We start from the raw sequence: 22,134 nt of genomic DNA, 5'->3' as shown, positions 1-22,134 counted from the left end.
TGATCCTAACCTCTAATTTATTGTACACTCCTTCATGCATTTCCAGTTTTGTACTTCCATCTTTCTCTCTCTTTTCTTTTATGCATGCTATACAGGGCTCATCATCTATTTGCCCGTAGAGTACTATCCCCCTTCCCCAGTTCCCACATATTTTCTCTATGCCCATTGCTGTATGTGTAATTTTATGTACTGTACATTAAGTTAATAAAATTAAGTGATTTAATATTTACTTTACAGTCTTTATAGTGGTTTTTAGAGATGAGCGAAGTTACAGTAATTCGATTAGTCACGAACCTCACGGCTCGGCAGTTTCTGACTTTGGCCTGCATAAATTAGTTCAGCTTTCAGGTGCTCCGGTGGGCTGGAAAAGGTGGATACAGTCCTAGGAGACTCTCTCCTAGGACTGTATCCACCTTTTCCAGCCATCCAGAGCACCGGAAAGCTTAACTAATTTATGCAGGCTAAAGTCATGAACCGCTAAGCTGCAAGGTTCGTGACAAATCGAATTGCTGTAACTTTGCTCATCTCTAGTGGTTTAGTTTCTCCTTTTGGCTCTTTACTGGTTAGTGAACTGGAAAAAGTCTTCCCCGTCCCCAGAGCAATGGAAAGTTTTTCTATGAATTCTGTTGGACTCTATAGTCCAGAAATCTTTTCTCGACCGGAAAATATTCTAAAAATCAAAGACTCTGTAAGGGAAGTTCTGCCCCTAAAAGCTATATCTATAAGAAGTGGGATGTAATTTCTAGGTCTCCTCACTGCAGCCAATTAAACGGTCCCATGGGCCCAGTTAAATCAAGAACCCTACAGCTAAATCTATTGACAGCATAGGAAAAGTCTGTGAAGAGTCTGGACGAGAAAATTTGTCTATCCATGGAAACACATTGCTCCCTTCATTGGTGGTTGGTGGGCCACAACTTATCAAGGGGTTTAGATTGGGTAGCAGTGAACCCAGTCATCCTTACCACAGACGCCAGTCCTAGAGGTTGGATGGCTCATATAAAGGATCTACATTTTCAAGGAGTATGGCAGTCAAGAGATCTTTCCACTTCCTCAAATGGCACTGTGGAACTTTTGGCAGTTCTCCACAGTCTTCTGCAGGTCCAAAAACATCTTCTTCAAAGGAACACAACATTTTTCTCAGACAACACGACTACAGTTGCGGTTATCAATCGACAGAGCACAACAAAAAGCACTTCTCTCATGTCCATAGCAGAACAGATCTTCAGTTTCACAGAGCTCACTCTCTGCAGTTCATCTAAAAGACTCCCTAAACGTAAGAGCAGACTTCTTGAATCGCTGCACCCTTCAGCAAGGTGAATGGAGACTAAATCCCAAAATCTTCAGAGACATTTCTGTCAGGGGTTGCCCGCAGGTGGACTTGTTCACTACAAGATTAAATCGACAAGTGAAAACCTTTTGCTCTCTAAAGCCAAGGGACGATCCTTATACAGTAGACGCCTTCTAACATCGATGGACATAGGACCTAGCCTACACTTTTCCCCCTATTCAGTTAATCCCAATGGTCATCAGGAAAACCAGATAAGACCTACGAATGTGATTCTAATCCATTTTGGCCATGGAGAGCGTGGTTCTCATCCTTAAGGACTCTGTCAGTATCAGATTCTTGGGTCCTACCAGAGGAACAGGACCTTCTGTCCCAGGGGCCAATAGTTCATCCTCAGATAAAGAATTAGCATCTGACAGCTTGGCCTTTGAAAGGTTAATTTTGAGAAGTAAGGGCCTCTCTGAGTAATTTCCACTCTACAGACCAATAGGAAGGCAGTAACATCTAAAATGTATTTTAGAATCTGGAGGGCCTTCCTAACATATCTTAATCAGCCCTTATTAGATCTGTCTAGTACTAATATTCCTAAAATTCTTGATTTTCAACAGAAGGATGTGAACAAGGGATTGAAGTTGGCTACACTGAAAGTTCAAATTTCTGCTTTAGGGGCCTTATATAATCAGAAGATTGCAGATCAGAGTCATTAAAGGAGTACTCTGGTGCAGAGTATTCCTGCTCCATCCTGCCCGGGCTGCAAAAAAAATGAAAATGAACCATCTCTCACCTTCCTGGGTTCCCGCGGAGCGCCACTACAGCTGATCGGTCCTCCGGTCCATCCTCTTCATACTTCCGGGTGTAACGAAGCGTCACATGGCGCTCAGCCTATCGCCGGCCGCCACGATGTTCTGCCTCGGCCGGCGATAGGCTGAGCGCTATGTGACGCTTCGTTACACCTGGAAGTATGAAGAGGATGGAACGGAGGACCGATCAGCTGTAGTGGCGCACCGCGGGAACCCAGGAAGGTGAGAGTTGGTTCATTTTCATTTTTTTTTGCAGCCCGGGCAGGGCGGAGCAGGAATACTCTGCACCAGAGTACTCCTTTAAAAGATTGTCTGTTTTGGACTATCCTAAAGCTCCTGCCTGAAATTTGACCTTGGTTGTAAAAGCATACATGTCATTTTGAACCTATTTCTTCTATTTCTCTAAAAAATCTAGTACTTAAAATTGCTCTTTTATTGGCTATTACCTCTGCTAGAAGGATTGGTGATATTTCGGCCTTGTTCTGTGTCCAGCCGTACAGTGGGGATAAAAAGTTTGGGCACCCCAGGTTAAAAATGTGTATTAATGTGCATAAAGAAGCCAAGGAAAGATGGAAAAATCTCCAAAAGGAATCAAATTACAGATTAGACATTCTTATAATATGTCAACAAAAGTTTGATTTCATTTCCATCATTTACACTTTCAAAATAACAGAAAACAAAAAAATGGCATCTGCAAAAGTTTGGGCACCCTGCAGAGTTAATATCTTGTATTGCCCCCTTTGGCAAGTATCACAGCTTGTAAACACTTTTTGTAGCCAGCAAAGAGTCTTTCAATTCCTGTTTGTGGTATCTTCACCCATTCTTCCTTACAAAAGTCTTCCAGTTCTTTGAGATTTCTGGGCTGTCTATCACGCACTGCTCTTTTAAGGTCTATCCATAGATTTTCAATTATGTTGAGGTCAGGAGATTGTTAAGGCCATGGCAAAACCTTCAGTTAAACGAGCTGTTCTGTCTGATATTTTTCTTGGTCTTCCAGATTTTGCTTTAACTTCCACTGTTCCTGATGACTGCCATTTCTTAATTACATTCTGAACAGAGGATATTGACATCTGGAAACATTTTACTATCTTCTTATAGCCTTCTCCAGCTTTGTGAGCGTCAACTATTTTCAGTTTCAGATTTGTAGACAACTGCTTAGAAGAACCCATGGTGCTGATTGTTGGGGCAAGGTAAGATGAGTCTGGGCATTTAAAACCTTTGAGATTGAGATCACCTGGTCTTCCCAGATGATGATTGAGAACAATGCATGACACTGGCAGGTCTCAGCTTTGCAAAGCTTTGCATGCTATAAATTCTGCAGGGTGCCCAAACTTTTGCAGACCCCATTGTTTGTTTTCTGTTATTTCGAAAGTGTAAATGATGGAAATAAAATCTAACTCTTGTTGACATATTATAAGAATGTTTGTGGTCGGTGCTCATTAGTATAGCGAGCCTACCTTACTGAACCTCTTACTAAATTCTGTTCCCTACTAAACCATGTAACCTATCAAGGCAGTTAGAGTTGTGCCATGTACTGCCGCGTATGAGTACACCTGATAAAATAGAGGGCATACCCTGATGTGTAATGATAATCATAGAGTAAATATAAAATTGAGGGAGGGTTAGGTGGGACGTGAAGAACCCGCGGTGAAGGTCAGGTACGGCTGCGGGTTCTTATAGGGAATCCCTGCCCCTCCCACAAATACAGGCTAATGTATTAGCCAGGCTTATATGGGTGCCTGGCCTCACAGGTGCTACCTTAATGCTGCCTTGAAGATATTCAAGGCGCATTAATTATAATCTTCTATAATTAATTAATATCTTCAAGGCAGCATTAAGGTAGCACCTGTGAGGCCAGGCACCCATATTAGCCAACTCAGGTGGGGCTTGCAGCTTGCCTCCCTCCTCCCATTGTATGTGTGCTCAGTCACGCTGGAGGGTATCTGGGAGAAAGTTGTGAGTCGACCGAATGCTGCCGTAATTGCCCACTGGCCCCTGTTTTGCTTATCAAGCACAGGTAGGATTAGCGTAGGTCCCGCGCCATTTTGAGAAACCTTGGCGTTGGTGTGCGGGCTCTGGTGTGTCCTTCATATAAGGATACACTGGCGAATGTCTCAATTTTAACATCAGTGTTGAGGGATAGCCAATGTCATTGTATACATCTACCACAGTAGTGCACCCATATTCCTGTATTGTATTATTCTAATTGTTACACATCCACACCGTTTATCTGGTGTAGGATTCTATTGTGGCACTTGTAGTCCGCTGCAGGCATCCTCCATTGTATGCATTTTTATGCTGGGGATCGTCCTTAGCAACGGACTACAAGGGCAGGATCTGCTCCCCCAGTATAAATGCACAACTGCATTTGGGGTTGAGCATCTCCAGCCATTTGAGACCACGGTTTTTGTTGTTTGTCACCATGGCATGAGACCAATGCAGCTGCACCGATGTGTAGCGAGTGACCGGAGATAACTACCAGACCAATACTTTAGGATTTAATGCGAATATATAAATGATGGACAAATGACGTAGTAGTGAGTGCTGCCCCACTAACAACAGTGGCTGACCCCCATTAGATCCTTGACGTGCGACAGGAAAGCTTGCAACACTCGATCTGGGCACCACTAGTGGGACGTAGGAAAATACCATACGAACAACCTGACTGGGTAATCACATTTGCTGCTACACAAGTTTGACGCAGGATTATCTGTATTCCCACAAACCTGATGTGATTTTGAACATGAACCTGTATGTGAATTCCCCAGACCCTAAAAACCATAATCACCTGAGAACAGAGCGGCCTTTAATGTTAAGCTGCCCTGATATCCAAATCGGGAATTATGTGGTGTCTGCTAACCGTCTGATGCAGTGAATAGTGGCCAAAACCCAACAAATGCAAGTAGTAATGAAATCGTATCTAAACAGAACAAACCATGCCCGTATGCACAATCCCTAGTGCTATATATGAAGAAATATAAAATACCATCCCTTCCCCAATATCGCACCACACCCCTACCCTTCAATTCCCTGGTTGAACTTGATGGACATATGTCTTTTTTCAACCGTACTAAACTATGTAACTAAACATGTAAACACAGATAACTACCTAGTCCTCAACCTAAAACCGTGTTAGTGTTACTCCGAGCGCTCCGGGTCCCTGCTCCTCCCCGGAGCGCTCACGGGGTCTCTCTCCCTGCAGCGCCCCGTTCAGACCCGCTGACCGGGAGCGCTGCACTGACATTGCCGGCGGGGATGCGATTCGCATAGCGGGACGCGCCCGCTCGCGAATCGCATCCCAAGTCACTTACCCGTCCCGGTCCCCGGCTGTCATGTGCTGGCGCGCGCGGCTCCGCTCTCTAGGGCGCGCGCGCCAGCTCTCTGAGACTTAAAGGGCCAGTGCACCAATGATTGGTGCCTGGCCCAATTAGCTTAATTAGCTTCCACCTGCTCCCTGCCTATATCACCTCACTTCCCCTGCACTCCCTTGCCGGATCTTGTTGCCTTGTGCCAGTGAAAGCGTTTAGTGTTGTCCAAAGCCTGTGTTACCAGATCTCCTGCTTTCCATATTGACTACGAACCTTGCCGCCTGCCCCGACCTTCTGCTACGTCTGACCTTGCCTCTGCCTAGTCCTTCTGTTCCACGCCTTCTCAGCAGTCAGCGAGGTTGAGCCGTTGCTAGTGGATACGACCTGGTTGCTACTGCCGCAGCAAGACCATCCCACTTTGCGGCGGGCTCTGGTGAACACCAGTAGCCTCTTAGAACCGGTCCACCGGCACGGTCCACGCCAATCCCTCGCTGACACAGTGGATCCACAACCTGTAAGCCGAATCGTGACAGTAGATCCGGCCATGGATCCCGCTGAGGTGCCGCTGTCAAGTCTCGCTGACCTTACCACGGTGGTCGCTCAGCAATCGCAGCAAATTGCCCAACAAGGACAGCAGCTGTCGCAGTTGACCGCCACGTTACAGCAACTTCTGCCTCTGCTACAGCAGCAACCATCTCCTCCGCCAGCTCCTGCACCTCCTCCGCAGCGAGTGGCCGCTCCTAGCCTCCGCTTGTCCCTGCCGGACAAATTTGATGGGGACTCTAGACTCTGCCGTGGATTTTTGTCTCAATGTTCCCTGCATATGGAGATGTTGTTGGACCTATTTCCTACAGAACGGTCTAAGGTGGCGTTCGTAGTGAGCCTTCTTTCTGGAAAGGCCTTGTCTTGGGCCACACCGCTCTGGGACCGCAATGATCCTGCCACAGCCACAGTCCAGTCCTTCTTCGCCGAAGTCCGTAGTGTCTTCGAGGAACCAGCCCGAGCTTCTTCTGCCGAGACTGCCCTGCTGAACCTGGTCCAGGGTAATTCTTCAGTAGGCGAGTACGCCATCCAATTTCGTACCCTCGCTTCCGAATTATCTTGGAATAAGGAGGCTCTCTGCGCGACCTTTAAAAAAGGCCTATCCAGTAACATCAAGGATGTGCTGGCCGTACGAGAGATTCCTGCCAACCTGCAAGAACTTATCCATTTGGTCACCCGCATTGACATGCGTTTTTCTGAGAGACACCAGGAGCTCCGCCAGGAAAAAGACCTAGATCTCTGGGCACCTCTCCCACAGTATCCTTTGCAGTCTACGCCTGTGCCTCCCGCCGAGGAGGCCATGCAAGTGGATCGGTCTCGCCTGACCCAGGAAGAGAGGAATCGCCGCAGGGAAGAAAATCTTTGTCTGTACTGTGCCAGTACCGAACATTTCTTGGTGGATTGCCCTATTCGTCCTCCACGTCTAGGAAACGCACGCACGCACCCAGCTCACGTGGGTGTGGCGTCTCTTGGTACGAGGTCTGCTTCTCCACGTCTCACGGTGCCCGTGCGGATTTCTCCTTCTGCCAACTCCTCCCTCTCAGCCGTGGCCTGCTTGGACTCTGGTGCCTCGGGGAATTTTATTCTGGAGTCTTTGGTGAATAAGTTCTGCATCCCGGTGACCCGTCTCGTCAAGCCGCTCTACATTTCTGCGGTCAACGGAGTTAGATTGGATTGCACCGTGCGTTACCGCACAAAACCCCTCTTAATGTGCATTGGACCCCATCACGAAATGATTGAATTTTTCGTCCTTCCCAACAGCACCTCTGAAGTCCTCCTCGGTCTGCCATGGCTCCAGCTTCATTCTCCCACCCTTGACTGGACCACCGGGGAGATCAAGAACTGGGACTCTGCTTGCCACAAGAAATGCCTCTCCCCCCCCCCTCCCAGTCCCGTCAGGCAAGCCTCAGTGCCTCCTCCTACTTCTGGTCTCCCCAAGGCTTATCAGGACTGTGACTTGCCTCCTCGTGGCCCCGTGCCAAGCCCCGTGACACCCTGCCCCGTGCCAAGCTTCACCCTCTGCCCTCCCTCCCCATTCCCACTCCTGCTGTACTGCCTGCCTTTGAGGAAACCCTACATTCACTCCCGGTGTCCTCGTCCCATGTGAAGCAGTTGCCGGACAAAGAAAGGGGGAGACCTAAGGGGGGGGGTACTGTTACGCCGAGCGCTCCGGGTCCCTGCTCCACCCCGGAGCGCTCACGGCGTCTCTCTCCCTGCAGCGCCCCGGTCAGACCCGCTGACCGGGAGCGCTGCACTGACATTGCCGGCGGGGATGCGATTCGCATAGCGGGACGCGCCCGCTCGCGAATCGCATCCCAAGTCACTTACCCGTCCCGGTCCCCGGCTGTCATGTGCTGGCGCGCGTGGCTCCGCTCTCTAGGGCGCGCGCCAGCTCTCTGAGACTTAAAGGGCCAGTGCACCAATGATTGGTGCCTGGCCCAATTAGCTTAATTAGCTTCCACCTGCTCCCTGCCTATATCACCTCACTTCCCCTGCACTCCCTTGCCGGATCTTGTTGCCTTGTGCCAGTGAAAGCGTTTAGTGTTGTCCAAAGCCTGTGTTACCAGATCTCCTGCTTTCCATATTGACTACGAACCTTGCCGCCTGCCCCGACCTTCTGCTACGTCTGACCTTGCCTCTGCCTAGTCCTTCTGTTCCACGCCTTCTCAGCAGTCAGCGAGGTTGAGCCGTTGCTAGTGGATACGACCTGGTTGCTACTGCCGCAGCAAGACCATCCCGCTTTGCGGCGGGCTCTGGTGAACACCAGTAGCCTCTTAGAACCGGTCCACCGGCACGGTCCACGCCAATCCCTCGCTGACACAGTGGATCCACAACCTGTAAGCCGAATCGTGACAGTTAGGTTGTAACTGTAACCGACCTGTGGACGTGACAGGCAATGAAACCACTTATGCAACAGGCATAATCATAAACTCAACCAATATATAACCAATATCATCGACAACCTGAAGCCGAGACAGACAAAACTTCAACAGAAACCAAGCTATATTCCTGTATACACGTCCCAAATGCTAAATAAACATGCACAAACATATAATGATAATGTCGTCAACCCGAAGTCGTGTCAGGTAGAGACTGAACCGACCTGTTGACGTGACAGGTCTGGCCGAAACGGAAAAACTCCACTAAATATATAATTGTATCACTATCAACTTGAAGCCGAGACAGTTCGTAACCATGAAGTGACCTATATACGCAAAAAAAAAAATATTTTTTTCTTCCGGAAATAAAGCTATATCTGTGTAGCCTAACCCAACTGCTAACTAAACGCAACGTATGTAATGACACTGTCGCCAACCTGAAGCCATGACAGGTTGTATCTGGACTTAATGAACCTATACTCAGGACAACTATATGCTCGCATGCACAAAACAAAGTGTATGTGCGTATGCTAAACAAACTATATGAGCGTCCGCCCAAGACGAACTTGATAAACGTATTCACAAGACAAACTATATGCAAGCATGAAGTAAATTATATGACCACATACTCATGCACATAATACTCTCTACGCTGTACTAGCATGTGCGGCATAAATGCTACGAACGTGCGAACAGCACAACGCCAAGCACATGTACAGCATAAATACTACCAGTACATACACAGAACAAACACTACCAGTGCACGAACAGCACAGACACTACGAGCATGCACACAGCACAAACACTACGAGCCCATGTACAGTACAATACTACGAGCGTATGCACAGTACAACACTACGAGCGCAAGCACCGCATAGCGACTGCACAGCATAAATGCTACTGTTAAGGATTAATTAATGTGCGGCCTTAATCTGTGAGTGACTACCGCTATGCTAATTTCCGACATAAGAGAATTCACACCAGGCCAGGTTGGTATGGGTTCCCTCCTCGGTACCCCGGGGAGTTCTGTTTATTACAGGAAGTAAATTTGGTTTTTACAAACTGAGAAAAAGGGGAGGGTGAAAGGTAAAATTATGCATCGTTCTATATGCTGATTGGTCATTTGAGCTTGGCGTAGCAAAAGTCATTATCTTGCAAGTCCTCTTAGCTTAAGATTTCAGCATCTTTTGTCTTGTATCCATAGTCTCCATCTCAAGGCTCTAGTCTTAGTTACAGACAAAGCGATAAGATGAAATGTTTTGCATTTAGCATTCTGATGTATCTGGGTTAAAGGGTAAGGGAACTGATATTTTTCCAGCAGCAATGGCATTTTAATAATATATTGATATATTAATCTATTGATCAGTCATTAGAAACATAAGGGTCATCCCTATCAATACGACCGTATGTATATAGTATAATTGCTATGAGCAGATGCACAGTATAAATACTATGATTACGTGTGCAATACTACCAGCGTGCCATGCAGTAACACTGCTACTGCACAAAGGCTACAAGTGCACGTGCAACGATAAACACATGACACGCCCCTCCTATCGACAAGAGGGCCGTGTCGAAACCCAAATAAATAAAGAGCATATATGTAGAATTTGACCATATGCATAGAGAAAATTATAGGGGCGTATGCACACAACAACTAAATGACCATATGCGTGGAATAATTATAGGAGCGTTGCCCCGAACAACTATATGACTGAATACATAGAATGATATGCATCGAACAACTAAATGACTGTAAGCGTAAAATTAATTATAGGAACGTGTGCACAGAACAACTATATGATTGTAGGATAAATTGTGGGAGTGTGAGCATAGAACAACTATATGACTGTATGCATAGAACATATTATAGGAACATGTGCACAGAACAACTATACAATTGTATGCGACTATATGATTGTATACGTAGAATAAATTATATAAACGTGTGCACAGAACAACTATAAGACCGTCTGCATGCACAAATTATAGGAGCGTGTGCACAGAGCAACTAAATAACTACTTTTTTTCTTCTTGTGTACAGTATAAATGCTACGAGCGTGAGTACAGTATAAAAGCTACGAGCGTATGAACAGTATAAATGCTACGAGCGTGTGTACAGCAATGCCCCCTGCGACCTAAGATTAACCAACAACTATAAACGGAAAATAATGCGTCAGAGAGACTAGCGACATGCATAGCTGAGCCGGAGCGTAGCCCCAGCGGCGACGATACAGACCCTGCCTCTCACCCATGGGGTCTACACCAGCTCCACCGGGAAACCGCCCGCCAGCCAGCTCCCCCATACTGACCACGCATTGACAAGTATATTGCTGTGTAGCGGTAATCATCCCCTCCTGCAGCAGGGCGCCCGCACCGCCGACCGCAGAGGGAGCGAACTGAGTGACATGCTACTGGGAGAACCGACTCCCGTGGCCTCCCGGCTCCCGCCGCTTACTTACCAGATCCCGGTATAGTCGCAAAATTTTGATCCCCACTCTATATATAATATATATATATATATATATATATATATATATATATATATATGGGGGGGGGTCATATCTTTATTAATGCACTGCAGGGGGCATATTATAAATGCGCTAGGGGGCTAGATATATAGGCTATATGTCTGGCTCCCCCTCAGCATTATATATCTTGCCCCCCACAGCGCTTTTAATGTAGATATGGCCTCCGCTGCCACTCACGTTAATTTAAAAAACCCCGCTGAGAGCCCTTAATGGCTCCTCAGTACCTGCCATTCAGGGCTCCCCATGGGGGATTTAAAAATTAACACTATACATCACAGGGTTGTGGAGCTTGTTGCCCGCTCCCCTGCTTTATAACTTCTGATCGCAAGGGGTCTGAGAAGTGAGACCCGGTGCGATCAATCTCCCAGCCCCTGTACTACAACCCCCATCATGGAACAGACTCTGTAGCACTAATGTAGTCAGCAACCCGCGCATCATGGAAACAAGTCTGTTCCATGATGGGAGTAGTAGTAGTAGTCAAGGCTGCAGTAGTCTGTAGGTGGCTGACTTTTCATACTAACTGATGCAAAAGGATGCCACAGAATGTCATCCGTTTGCATCCGATAGTAGTATGGTCTGTTTAGGAGACAGTGACGGAAGAAAAACGGGACGGAAATAAACGGCTGTGTGAACCTAGCCTAAGCGTCTCCAAGTTACATCAATTACCTACTCACTTACTATGACTTCTAAGTATAAAGTACACAAAACTGCGCATGCGGCGGCTGTGAATAATTCGTCCAATCACATTTCTCTGTTCCCTCTGTAGCGGCGTGGGCGGTGTTTCCTCTGCGAACTCATTCTTTTGGCCAGCGCTATATGCGTTGCCATCACATGAGAGGCGGAAGTGACGGCGACTGTGCTGTGTACGGCCCCGGGAGAGTCATCTCCCCTCCCTACCCGGTGTACTGGGAGGGCCCTGTCCGGGAGCCGCGGTGCTCTCCGGTAGCAATAACCTCCTTTCCTCTCCTGGACCATGGCAACTAATATGCGAAAAGGTGGAGGGCTCATCGGTCTTGTGAAAGACGCTTTCCAGCCGCATCACCACCATCCAGCTGCTCAGCCTGGGGCAGTGGACCGGAAGACTGTGGAGAAATGCTGGAAACTGATGGACAAGGTGGGCTTTTTCTCTTCTATGATTGCCAACTCCTCGCTACAGGCCTGTGTACACTAAGCGGTTAATATGCAGTGATCCCCCGTAGCCGTTTGTATGTCTCATGGTAGTGATTCCAGTCCCTTCATATTAGTAACCTCTTCTTTATACACTATATTACAGGCGTCATTTCACTGGCACTATGTAAGGAAAATCCTTGTTACCCATAGTAACCAGGTAACCACAGCTTTCATCTCCGATTCTGCTCCTTAATGGAATAAGCCACAGTGTGACTGGTTGCTACAGGCAACACCGATACTCTGACAGTTTTATGTGCCCTATCGTGTATTGTTAAAATGAGGGGTCACCGTGTGGTGCAGCATAATCATCATTTAAGTGTTGCCCATCAGTTCTCCTCATATCGGAAGATCTGGATGGGCTGATAACCTGAAGAAAAATGTCATGTGCTCCAGGCCAAATTGGCTAAGAGTGATTCTGTTCAGTAGCATTCTACACATTTATATCATAGACTTGTGTATTACTGAGCCGTGATGCTACTGTAAGCCTCTGGATATACATAGGTTTTCTTTCTCGCAGGACCATACAGAATCTGTGGAAAAAGAGTGGCATGCAGGAGAAGTACTGTATGGGCCGCATGAGCCCCAACTGCCCTGGCATGGGTAGTTAAGTGGGTACAGATTTGCCCTCCAGTTTACGGCTTGAGGCAGTATTTGTAGCACTCCAGCTGTTGCACACCTACAGCTCCAATTATGCCTTTAAGGAGCACTGTACTGACACTTTTTCCATCTCCTCTGTGCCCGGGCTGCAAAAACGTAAAATTTCAGCTAGGGCTGGGCGGTATACCGGTTCATACCATATACCAATTTTTTTGGGCTTCACTATATGAATTTTCTCCCATACCGCAATACTGGTTGGGCTCCTCCCCCTCAGGCATGTATTATCAGCCCAGCGCAGCGCTGTCCTCACATTGGGGAACTAATCATATGTGACCCGCCAGCGCTGTTTTGCTCCCCCCCCCCCCAATTAATGATCAGCCCAGCGGGGTACTACTCACATATGTCACCTTCAAGCAGTGCCCTCCTCCTCCTTGTTGCGGGCCGCTGGTGCTGGAACTCTATACTGTACGCCAGTTGTCTCCAACCTGCAGACCTCCAGATGTTGCAAAACTACAACTCCCAGTATGCCTGGACAGCCAGGGCATGATAAGAGTTGTAGTTGGGCAACAGCTGATGAACAGGATGAGGAACACTCTTCTAGTCAGATAATTTTCTTTTGCCCCCTTTAAAGGGGTATTCTGCCCCTAGACATCTTATCTCCTATCCAAAGGATAAGGGATAAGATGTTAGATCGCCGGGGTCCTGCTGTTGCAGCACCCCACTATCATTACTGCGCAGAGCGAGATCGCTCTGCACGTAATGACGGACAATACAGGGGCCGGAGCATCGTTACGTCACAGCCCCTGCCATAGACTTGCATTAAGGGGACAGGCCGTGATGTCATGAGGGGCGGAGCCATGATGTCACGCTGCTCTGGCCCCTATATCGCCCGTCATTACGCACAGAGTGAACTCGCTCTGTGCAGTAATGACAGCGGGGTGCCGCAGCAGCGATCTCCGGGGTCCCCAGCAGCGGGACCGCGGTGATCTAACATCTTATCCCCTATCCTTTGGATAGGGGATAAGATGCCAGGGGCAGAATACCCCTTTAAGTCATTGGTGAGTTTTTCAGCAGCTGAAGATGTAGGGCATGATGGGAGTAGAACAGCTGAAGACCCACAATTTGGGGAATACCACCTTAGGGCATATAGTAGATGGTCACAGATGTGTATGTATACCTGCCTATCTGTGCCACTATCTGGAGGATGCCATCATAGTCCACCACATTACACGTTACACCCTGGTGGTGTTGCTGTTTCTCAGAGCTTATACTTTTGTTTATATTGTGAAGTATGAAGCGATGGTTCCCTTTTTTTTTTTTTCTTGTGCTCTTAACTTCCTAATAAACCTTTCTGACTTCCCTCTTTTCAACGTTCATATCATGTGTGCAAGGTTTCTTTGAACTACCTTTTTATTTTATTGAGTTGACTAAAAATGGGCATGGATAGGTTTTTAATTCTGCCCATGCATCCAATACCGAGCAAGTGGGGCAATGATCTGTGATTTATTATTGGCACAAGTTATCTGTAGAATTGCTGGAAACTTTTTTTTTTTTTTTTTTTTGTGTTATTTTATTTTTATTTTTTTGGTCTTTTGGCCCATGTCATGGACATTCACCATAAAGTCCTACAGCACAATTTGTTTAACCCCTTAAAGGAGTTCTCTAAGCTAAAACTTTTAACCCCTGCTGTGCCCAGGCTGTAAAACTATACATAATAACCTTTCACTTACCTGCCTACAATCCCCCGTTGTTCCGATATCGTCGTCCCGGTCTCTTCCACTTCCTGCGGGTCGGTGACTTCACACTGCGCTCAGCCTATCAGCGGCTGCGACGGGACATTGCTGCGGCCGCTTGATAGGCTGAGCGCAGAGTGAAGTCACCGACCCGCAGGAAGTGGAAGAGACCGGGACCGGAGAACGGGACGGCGATATTGGAACAACGGGGGATCGTAGGCAGGTAAGTGAAAGGTTATGTATAGTTTTACAGCCCGGGCACAGCGGGGGTCAAAAGTTTAAGCTTAGAGAACTCCTTTTAAGGGCCAAGCCCATATTCACTTTAAGGACCAGGCCAATTTTTGTTTTTGCACTTTCGTTTTTCCCTCCTCTTCTTCTAAAAATCGTACCACTTCAAATTTTGCACCTAAAGACCCATATAAGGCAGGGATGTCAAATTCCTATTGCCCGACGCCGGGGACATGCAGTTTCGGGCACCGAGCAGGTACATTTTTACGGCCCTTAGCCGGGCATCGGGCCAGCAGGGTCGTACCTGACAAGCTTGGCGGTGCTCAGAAGAGTGAATGTCGTGCCCGCGCCATACTCTGCAGCCCCCGGCTGTTCTACGTAGCCGGGGGCCGCCACTAATAGCCAGCATGCGGCGATCACCACGGCTGGCTATTAACCCTTTAGGTCGCCGCTGACAGTGACGTCTAAAGGGACATGTGAATGCTCCCTGGTGGGCTAGTGGGGTGGATCACCCTCCCCCCTCCCAGCAGCGTGACCACGGGGGGGGTGTGAGATCAACTATAGAGGCAGTCGGAGGGCTTACCTCTGTTCCCTGGTGTCCGTGGCTCTGTCATTGATAGAGCCTGGCTGGACTAGGCTCTATCAATGGATCACAGAGTACACATCAATGGAGTTCAATATAACTCTATTGATATGTATGAGGAATCTAATGAGTTATTAAGTCTAATAAAGATAAATAATAAAATAAAAGTGTTAATAAAAGCTTAAGACACACCCCTTCCATGTTAAAAGTTCAAATCACCCCTTTTCCTATATTAAAACATGTAAACATAACAATCAACTTTAGTATCGTTGCGTGCGTAATTGTACGAACTATTAACCCCTTAAAGGGTACCTCTCATCAAATAAACTTTTGATATATTTTAGATTAATGAATGTTGAATAACTTTCCAATAGCATGTTAAATGAAAAATATGCTTCTTTCTATTGTATTTTTTCCGATCAGTCCTGTCAGCAAGCATTTCTGACTCATGCTGGAGTCCTAAACACTCAGAGCTGCCAGCCTGCTTTGTTCACAGCCAAACAGGCTGTGAACAAAGCAGGCTGGCAGCTCTGAGTGTTCTCCTTTGTGAACAAAGCAGACTGGCAGCTCGTAGTGTTTAGGACTCCGGCATGAGTCTGAAATGCTTGCTGCCAGGACTGGTAGGGAGACCCCTAGTGGTCATTTCTTCAAAGTGGAAAATTAAATAGAAAGAAGCATATTTTTTTAATAACATGCAATTGTGAAGTTATTCTGCATACATTAATCTATAATATATCAAAAGTTTTTTTGATGAGAGGCACTCTTTAACCCCTTAACGACGCAGGACGTATATTTACGTCCTGCGCCGGCTCCCGCGATATGAAGCGGGATCGCGCCGCGATCCTGCATCATATCGCGTCGGTCCCGGCGCTCATCAACGGCCGGGACCTGCGGCTAATACCACACATCGCCGATCGTGGCGATGTGCGGTATTAGCCCTTCAGCTTTGACCGCCGCTTCTAAAGTGAAACTGAAAGTGACCCGGCTGCTCAGTCGGGCTGTTCGGGACCGCCGCGGTGAAATCGCGGCGTCCCGAACAGCTGACCGGACACCGGGAGGGCCCTTACCTGCCTCCTCGGTGTCCGATCGACGAATGACTGCTCCGTGCCTGAGATCCAGGCAGGAGCAGTCAAGCGCCGATAATGCTGATCACAGGTGTGTTAATACACGCCAGTGATCAGCATAGGAGATCAGTGTGTGCAGTGTTATAGGTCCCTATGGGACCTATAAGGGTACGTTCCCACACGGCGTATTTTGCTGCGTATTTGGTGCTGCGTATTTTCCTACCCATTGACTTCAACGGGGAAAATAAAATATGCAGCAGCAAATACGCAATAAATACGCAGCAAATACGCCGTGTGGGAACGTACCCTAACACTGCAAAAAAAATAAAAAAATAAAAAGTATTAATAAAAGGTCATTTAACCCCTTCCCTAATAAAAGTTTGAATCACCCCCTTTTCCCATAAAAAAAAAATAAAACAGTGTAAAAAAAAATAAAAATAAACATATGTGGTATCGCCGCGTGCGTAAATGTCCGAACTATAAAAATATATCATTAATTAAACCGCACGGTCAATGGCGTACGCGCAAAAAAATTCCAAAGTCCAAAAAAGCGTATTTTGGTCACTTTTTAGACCATTAAAAAAACGAATAAAAGTGATCAAAAAGTCCGATCAAAACAAAAATCATACCGATAAAAACTTCAGATCACGGCGCAAAAAATGAGTCCTCATACTGCCCTGTATGTGGAAAAATAAAAGTTATAGGGGTCAGAAGATGACATTTTTAAACATATAAATTTTCCTGCATGTAGTTATGATTTTTTCCAGAAGTGCGACAAAATCAAACAAGTAGGGTATCATTTGAACCGTATGAACCTACAGAATAATGATAAGGTGTAATTTTTACCGAAATATGCACTGCGTAGAAACGGAAGCCCCCAAAAGTTACAAAATGGCGTTTTTTTTTTCCGATTTTGTCGCACAATGATTTTTTTTTTCCGTTTTGCCGTGCATTTTTGGGTAAAATGACTAATGTCACTGCAAAGTAGAATTGGCGACGCAAAAAATAAGCCATAATATGGATTTTTAGGTGGAAAATTGAAAGGGTTATGATTTTTAAAAGGTAAGGAGGAAAAAACGAAAGTGCAAATACGGAAAAACCCTGAGTCCTTAAGGGGTTAAGGACTAGGGATCGACCGATTATCGGTTTGGCCGATATTCACGATTTTGGGCTATCGGTATCGACAATTACTTTGCTGATAATGCCCCGCCCCCACCGCGCAGTCAAACGCCGATCGGATGCTCCGGTCCACTCGCGTCCTAGCTGATCAGGACATCGCAATTTTATCGCGATGTCCCCATCAGCCCGAGCTGCCGTGAAGCATTTACTTTCATTTTTAGACGTGCCGATCAACTTTGATCGCCGCGTCTTAAGGCTTCATAGTGTGCGGCACAACGCACGGTGCCGCACGCTATTAGCCCAGGGTCCCGGCTATCGTTAGCAGCCGGGACCGACCCAGTGTGATGCGGAGTCACAGTGTGACCCCATTTTAAACACCTGGACCGGGCGTAGGGGGTACAGTTACGCCCTTCGTCCTGAAGGAGTTAAAATATAACATTATGTATCCCATACGGTAAATTACGTAAATGTAAATGAAATTACCAAACCACAGAATTGCAATTTATATAATATATAAATATATAATTTTATAATATCCTAGAAAAAAGTAAAAAAGCAATTAAAAAGTCAGATCAATACCAAAATGATACCGATACAAAAAACTGATTATGGCGCAAAAAAGGAGACCTCATAAAGCCTGGTATGCGCAAAAAATAAAATTAAAAATAGCTACAGGGGTCAAAAAATAACAATTAAAAAAATTCGAAAAAGTTCAGAATTTTTTTTTAAATTAGTAAAACATGATGGAAACTATACAAATCTGGTATTGCTGTAAAGTGGCCGGCCTAAAGTATCAAAACATGTTAGCTCAATTACAAGGTAAATGGGGTAGAAAAGAAAACCACCAAATACGCTAAATTATCTTTTACTATTTTAATTTAACTTCACCGATTTTTATACACACATACATATTATCAGTATCGGCCCTAAAATCGATATTGGTCGATCCCTAATAAATATATGTGTGTGGCAAGGAAAGGGTGTATTTCCCTTGCTAACTCTGGAGAATCCACCTGTGGCCTGATTAATCAGGTATCAGGAATGGAAAGTGTGTATAAAAGGAAAGGAAACAGAATAGTTGGGGCTCTCCCTGGGAAACGGTATGCTGGCTGTTAAAGGGGGAGACACATGGACCCTGTTTAGGTAACACGCAGAAGGCGCTGCGAGTGGTCCAAGAAGTGGTGTGAACTGTGAGTAACAGGTTGCAGGAGACACATGTTTAACTGGCTGAGGTTAGCTCACCAGTTCGTAGTCAGGGCATGCTGATATGTGTAGTCAGTGACCAGACGGTCTAGGACTTTATTTTGTTCCTCTATGTTTTGTTTTACCTGCAACCTGTGGAAATAAAGCTGGCGAGGGGCCAGACTTGTATGCGGAACTGTGGTCTGTGGTGTTATTGTGAGGAACGTGTCCCGTGGCAAGTGACCAGGACGATCCCAGAGTTAATCCCCAAGACGGGTCGTCACAAAATAAAAAATAAAAATAAAAAAAATAAAAAAAAAATAAAAATATATATATATATATATATATATATATATATATATATATATATATATAATCATAATCGACCAATACCGATAATCTGTGGCCTTTCAGGCCGATGGCCGGTAACTTATATCGGTATAAGTTATCGGCTAATTCTCCACAACCCCCGAAGAAGCGGCTGCAGATCATTGATTTACCGCGGTGGGGGTGGGGGTGGGGGGGGGGGGTAGGGCATTATCGGCAAGGTAATTGCCGATAACGTCCAAAATCGTGAATATCGGCCAAACCGATAATCGTTCGATCTCTCTCTCACACACACACACACACACACACTTTTTTGTTTTTTACTTTTTGGGGGATTTGGAGAATGTTATTGAAAAATTTAAAGGTATCATTATAGTAGGTGTGGCTATTAAAAGGGGAGGAGGGAAAAAACGAGAGTGTAAAAGTGAAAATTGGCCCGGGCAAGTGGATAGTCATGAGGGACAACCTGTGTAGAGCAACCAGATTGTTTTATCTTTAACCCCTTAAGGACCGGGGTTTTTTCCGTTTTTGCATTTTCGTTTTTTGCTCCTTGCCTTTAAAAAATCATAACTTTCAAATTTACACCTAAAAATCCATATGATGGCTTATTTTTTGCGCCACCAATTCTACTTTGTAATGACGTCATTCATTTTGCCCAAAAATCTATGGTGAAGCGGGAAAAAAAATCATTGTGCGACAAAATTGAAAAAAAAACGCTGTTTTGTAACTTTTGGGGGCTTCCGTTTCTACGTAGTACATTTTTCGGTAAAAATGACACCTGATATGTATTCTGTAGGTCCATACGATTAAAATGATACCCTACTTATATAGGTTTGATTTTGTCGGACTTCTGGAAAAAATCATAACTACATGCAGGAAAATTAATACGTTTAAAATTGTCATCTTCTGACCCCTATAACTTTTTTATTTTTCCGTGTATGAGGGCTATTTTTTGCGCCGTGATCTGAAGTTTTTAACGGCACCATTTTTGCATTGATAGGACTTATTGATCACTTTTTATTCATTTTTAAATGATATAAAAAGTGACCAAAAATGCACTATTTTGGACTTTGGAATTTTTTTGCGCGCACGCCATTGACCGAGCGGTTTAATTAATGATATATTTTTATAATTCGGACATTTCCGCACGGGGTGATACCACATATGTTTTTATTTTTATTTACACTGTTTTTTTTTTTTATTGGAAAAGGGGGGTGATTCAAACTTTTAATAGGGGAGGAGTTAAATGATCTTTATTCACTTTTTTTTTCAACTTTTTTTTTGCAGTGTTATAGGTCCCATAGGGACCTATAACACTGCACACACTGATCTTCTATGTTGATCACTGGTTTCTCGTAAGAAACCAGTGATCAACGATTCTGCCGCATGACTGCTCATGCCTGGATCTCAGGCACTGAGCAGTCATTCGGCGATCGGACAGCGAGGAGGCAGGTAGGGGCCCTCCCGCTGTCCTGTCAGCTGTTCGGGATGCCGCGATTAGCCGCGGCTATCCCAAACAGCTCGACTGAGCTAGTCGGGAACTTTCACTTTTAGCCGCATGGCTCAGCTCTGAGCGCGCGGCTAAAGGGTTAATAGCGCGCGGCGCCGCGCGCTATTAGAGGCGGGTCCCGGCTTCACTATGACGCCGGGCCCGCCGTGATATGACGCGGGGTTACTGTGTAACCCCGCGTTATATCAGGAGAGCAGGACCAAGGGCGTACCTGTACGCCCTTGGTCCTTAAGGGGTTAAAAGAGCCTGGGAAATGAAAGAAGCAATCCGATTGGTTGCTATGGGCGACTCCACCACTCTCTCTCTATATAGGTTTTGATAAATCTCCCCCATTATGTTTATAGTGTAAAGGTAGGGTCATACGTAACGCATCCACAGCGAATTTGACGCTGTGGATGTGCTACTGACAATCCCTAGAGTGTGCCTGCGTGTATCCTGTGTTGTCTGCTCATAACGGCAATCCGCCGCTACGAGCAGACACAGTGGTATGAAAGTCAGGCTCATGCGCAGTGTGCTCAGACATTTCACCTGCTTTGGGTCCCTGTGTGTCTGCTCGTAGCAGCGGATTTTTGCTATGAGCAGACAATGCAAGCACAGCAGGAGGCACACTGTAGGGGAATGGCCAGTAGAGCATCCGCAGCATCAAATACTCGGCAGATGCGCTACCTTTGACCCTAACCTCTTATAGTATATTTGTTACAGGGAATCTAATGGTGTTTTGTGAATGGGGGCACGAAAAGAAAAAAGGTAAAGGTAACCAGTAGAGATGAGCGAACTTACAGTAAATTCGAGTCATCACGAACTTCTCGGCTCGGCAGTTGATGACTTTTCCTGCGTGAATTAGTTCAGCCTTCAGGTGCTCCGGTGGGCTGGAAAAGGTGGATACAGTTCTAGGAAAGAGTCTCCTAGGACTGTATCCACCTTTTCCAGCCCACCGGAGCATCTGAAAGCTGAACTAATTTATGCAGGAAAAGTCATCAACTGCCGAGTGGAGAAGTTCGTGATGAATCGAATTTACTGTAATTTCGCTCATCTCTAGTAACCAGCATCACCCAAACACTTGGCCTGTAACAGGGTAGTGCAGGTGATGCTGATGTAAGATTCTCTTGAAATCCAGAAAATTAATATAACTTTCTTGCTTGAAAGATCATGTGACCACATATACTGTATAATATATTATAGTGTGTATGTTGCATTAAAAAAATTCTATCCGGTCTGATATCTGTTTCTATAGACACAACATTATTTGAGGTGACCTCTCTGCCTTCATCTGACCTCCTGTAGAGCTGCTCTGTCTCCAGCTGTTTTCATATGAGTTGGGCTTCTATATCTAATATGGTCATGCTGGAACCTATGCAGCTGTCACTCTGATGTGGCTGTGGCCAGGGAGATGTTCTGTAGGAAAGGAAACCCCAGACAACTTCTACAATAAACAGTGACTCAGCCTGAGCCTCTAAAACATTAAGCAAGGCTTTTTGCTAAAGTTAAAGGTTTAAAGCGAAAAACGTGTAGTTGTGTGCTGGTTCTATTCAGGAAAGAAATCTGGTAGATAGGATAGTTTCTATGAGAGCGACACATAATTATTTTGGACCTGTCCCCAAGATGAAAAAGGGGTACTCCGGTGAAAACCTTTTTTTCTTTTAAATCAACTGGTGGTTAAACCTATTTGTAAATTACTTCTATTAAAAAAATCTTAATCCTTCCAGTACTTATTAGCTGCTGAATGCTACAGAGGAAATTCCTTTCTTTTTGGAACACTGATGACATCACGAGCAC

General features: G+C 45.8%; 1 protein-coding gene across 4 annotated transcripts in view; it reads left to right on the top strand.

Annotated features, from left to right (window-relative positions):
* Positions 1-11,599: 11,599 nt before the first annotated feature.
* The window catches only part of CBL (Cbl proto-oncogene), a 118,368-nt gene continuing 107,833 nt past the window's right edge, over positions 11,600-22,134 (top strand). For 3 of the 4 annotated variants that reach the window (XM_056542620.1, XM_056542619.1, XM_056542617.1), the window contains exon 1: positions 11,601-11,959. In XM_056542620.1, the coding sequence (XP_056398595.1) occupies positions 11,819-11,959 (141 nt within the window). In that variant the 5' untranslated portion in view covers positions 11,601-11,818. Of the gene's footprint in view, positions 11,960-22,134 lie in introns of all 4 variants that reach the window. The other variant, XM_056542618.1, reaches the window with a different exon arrangement.

The sequence above is a fragment of the Hyla sarda genome, chromosome 10 (assembly GCF_029499605.1).
Source record: "Hyla sarda isolate aHylSar1 chromosome 10, aHylSar1.hap1, whole genome shotgun sequence".
In the NCBI taxonomy this organism is placed as follows: domain Eukaryota; kingdom Metazoa; phylum Chordata; class Amphibia; order Anura; family Hylidae; genus Hyla; species Hyla sarda.
This window is presented reverse-complemented; position numbering and strand designations above follow the sequence as displayed.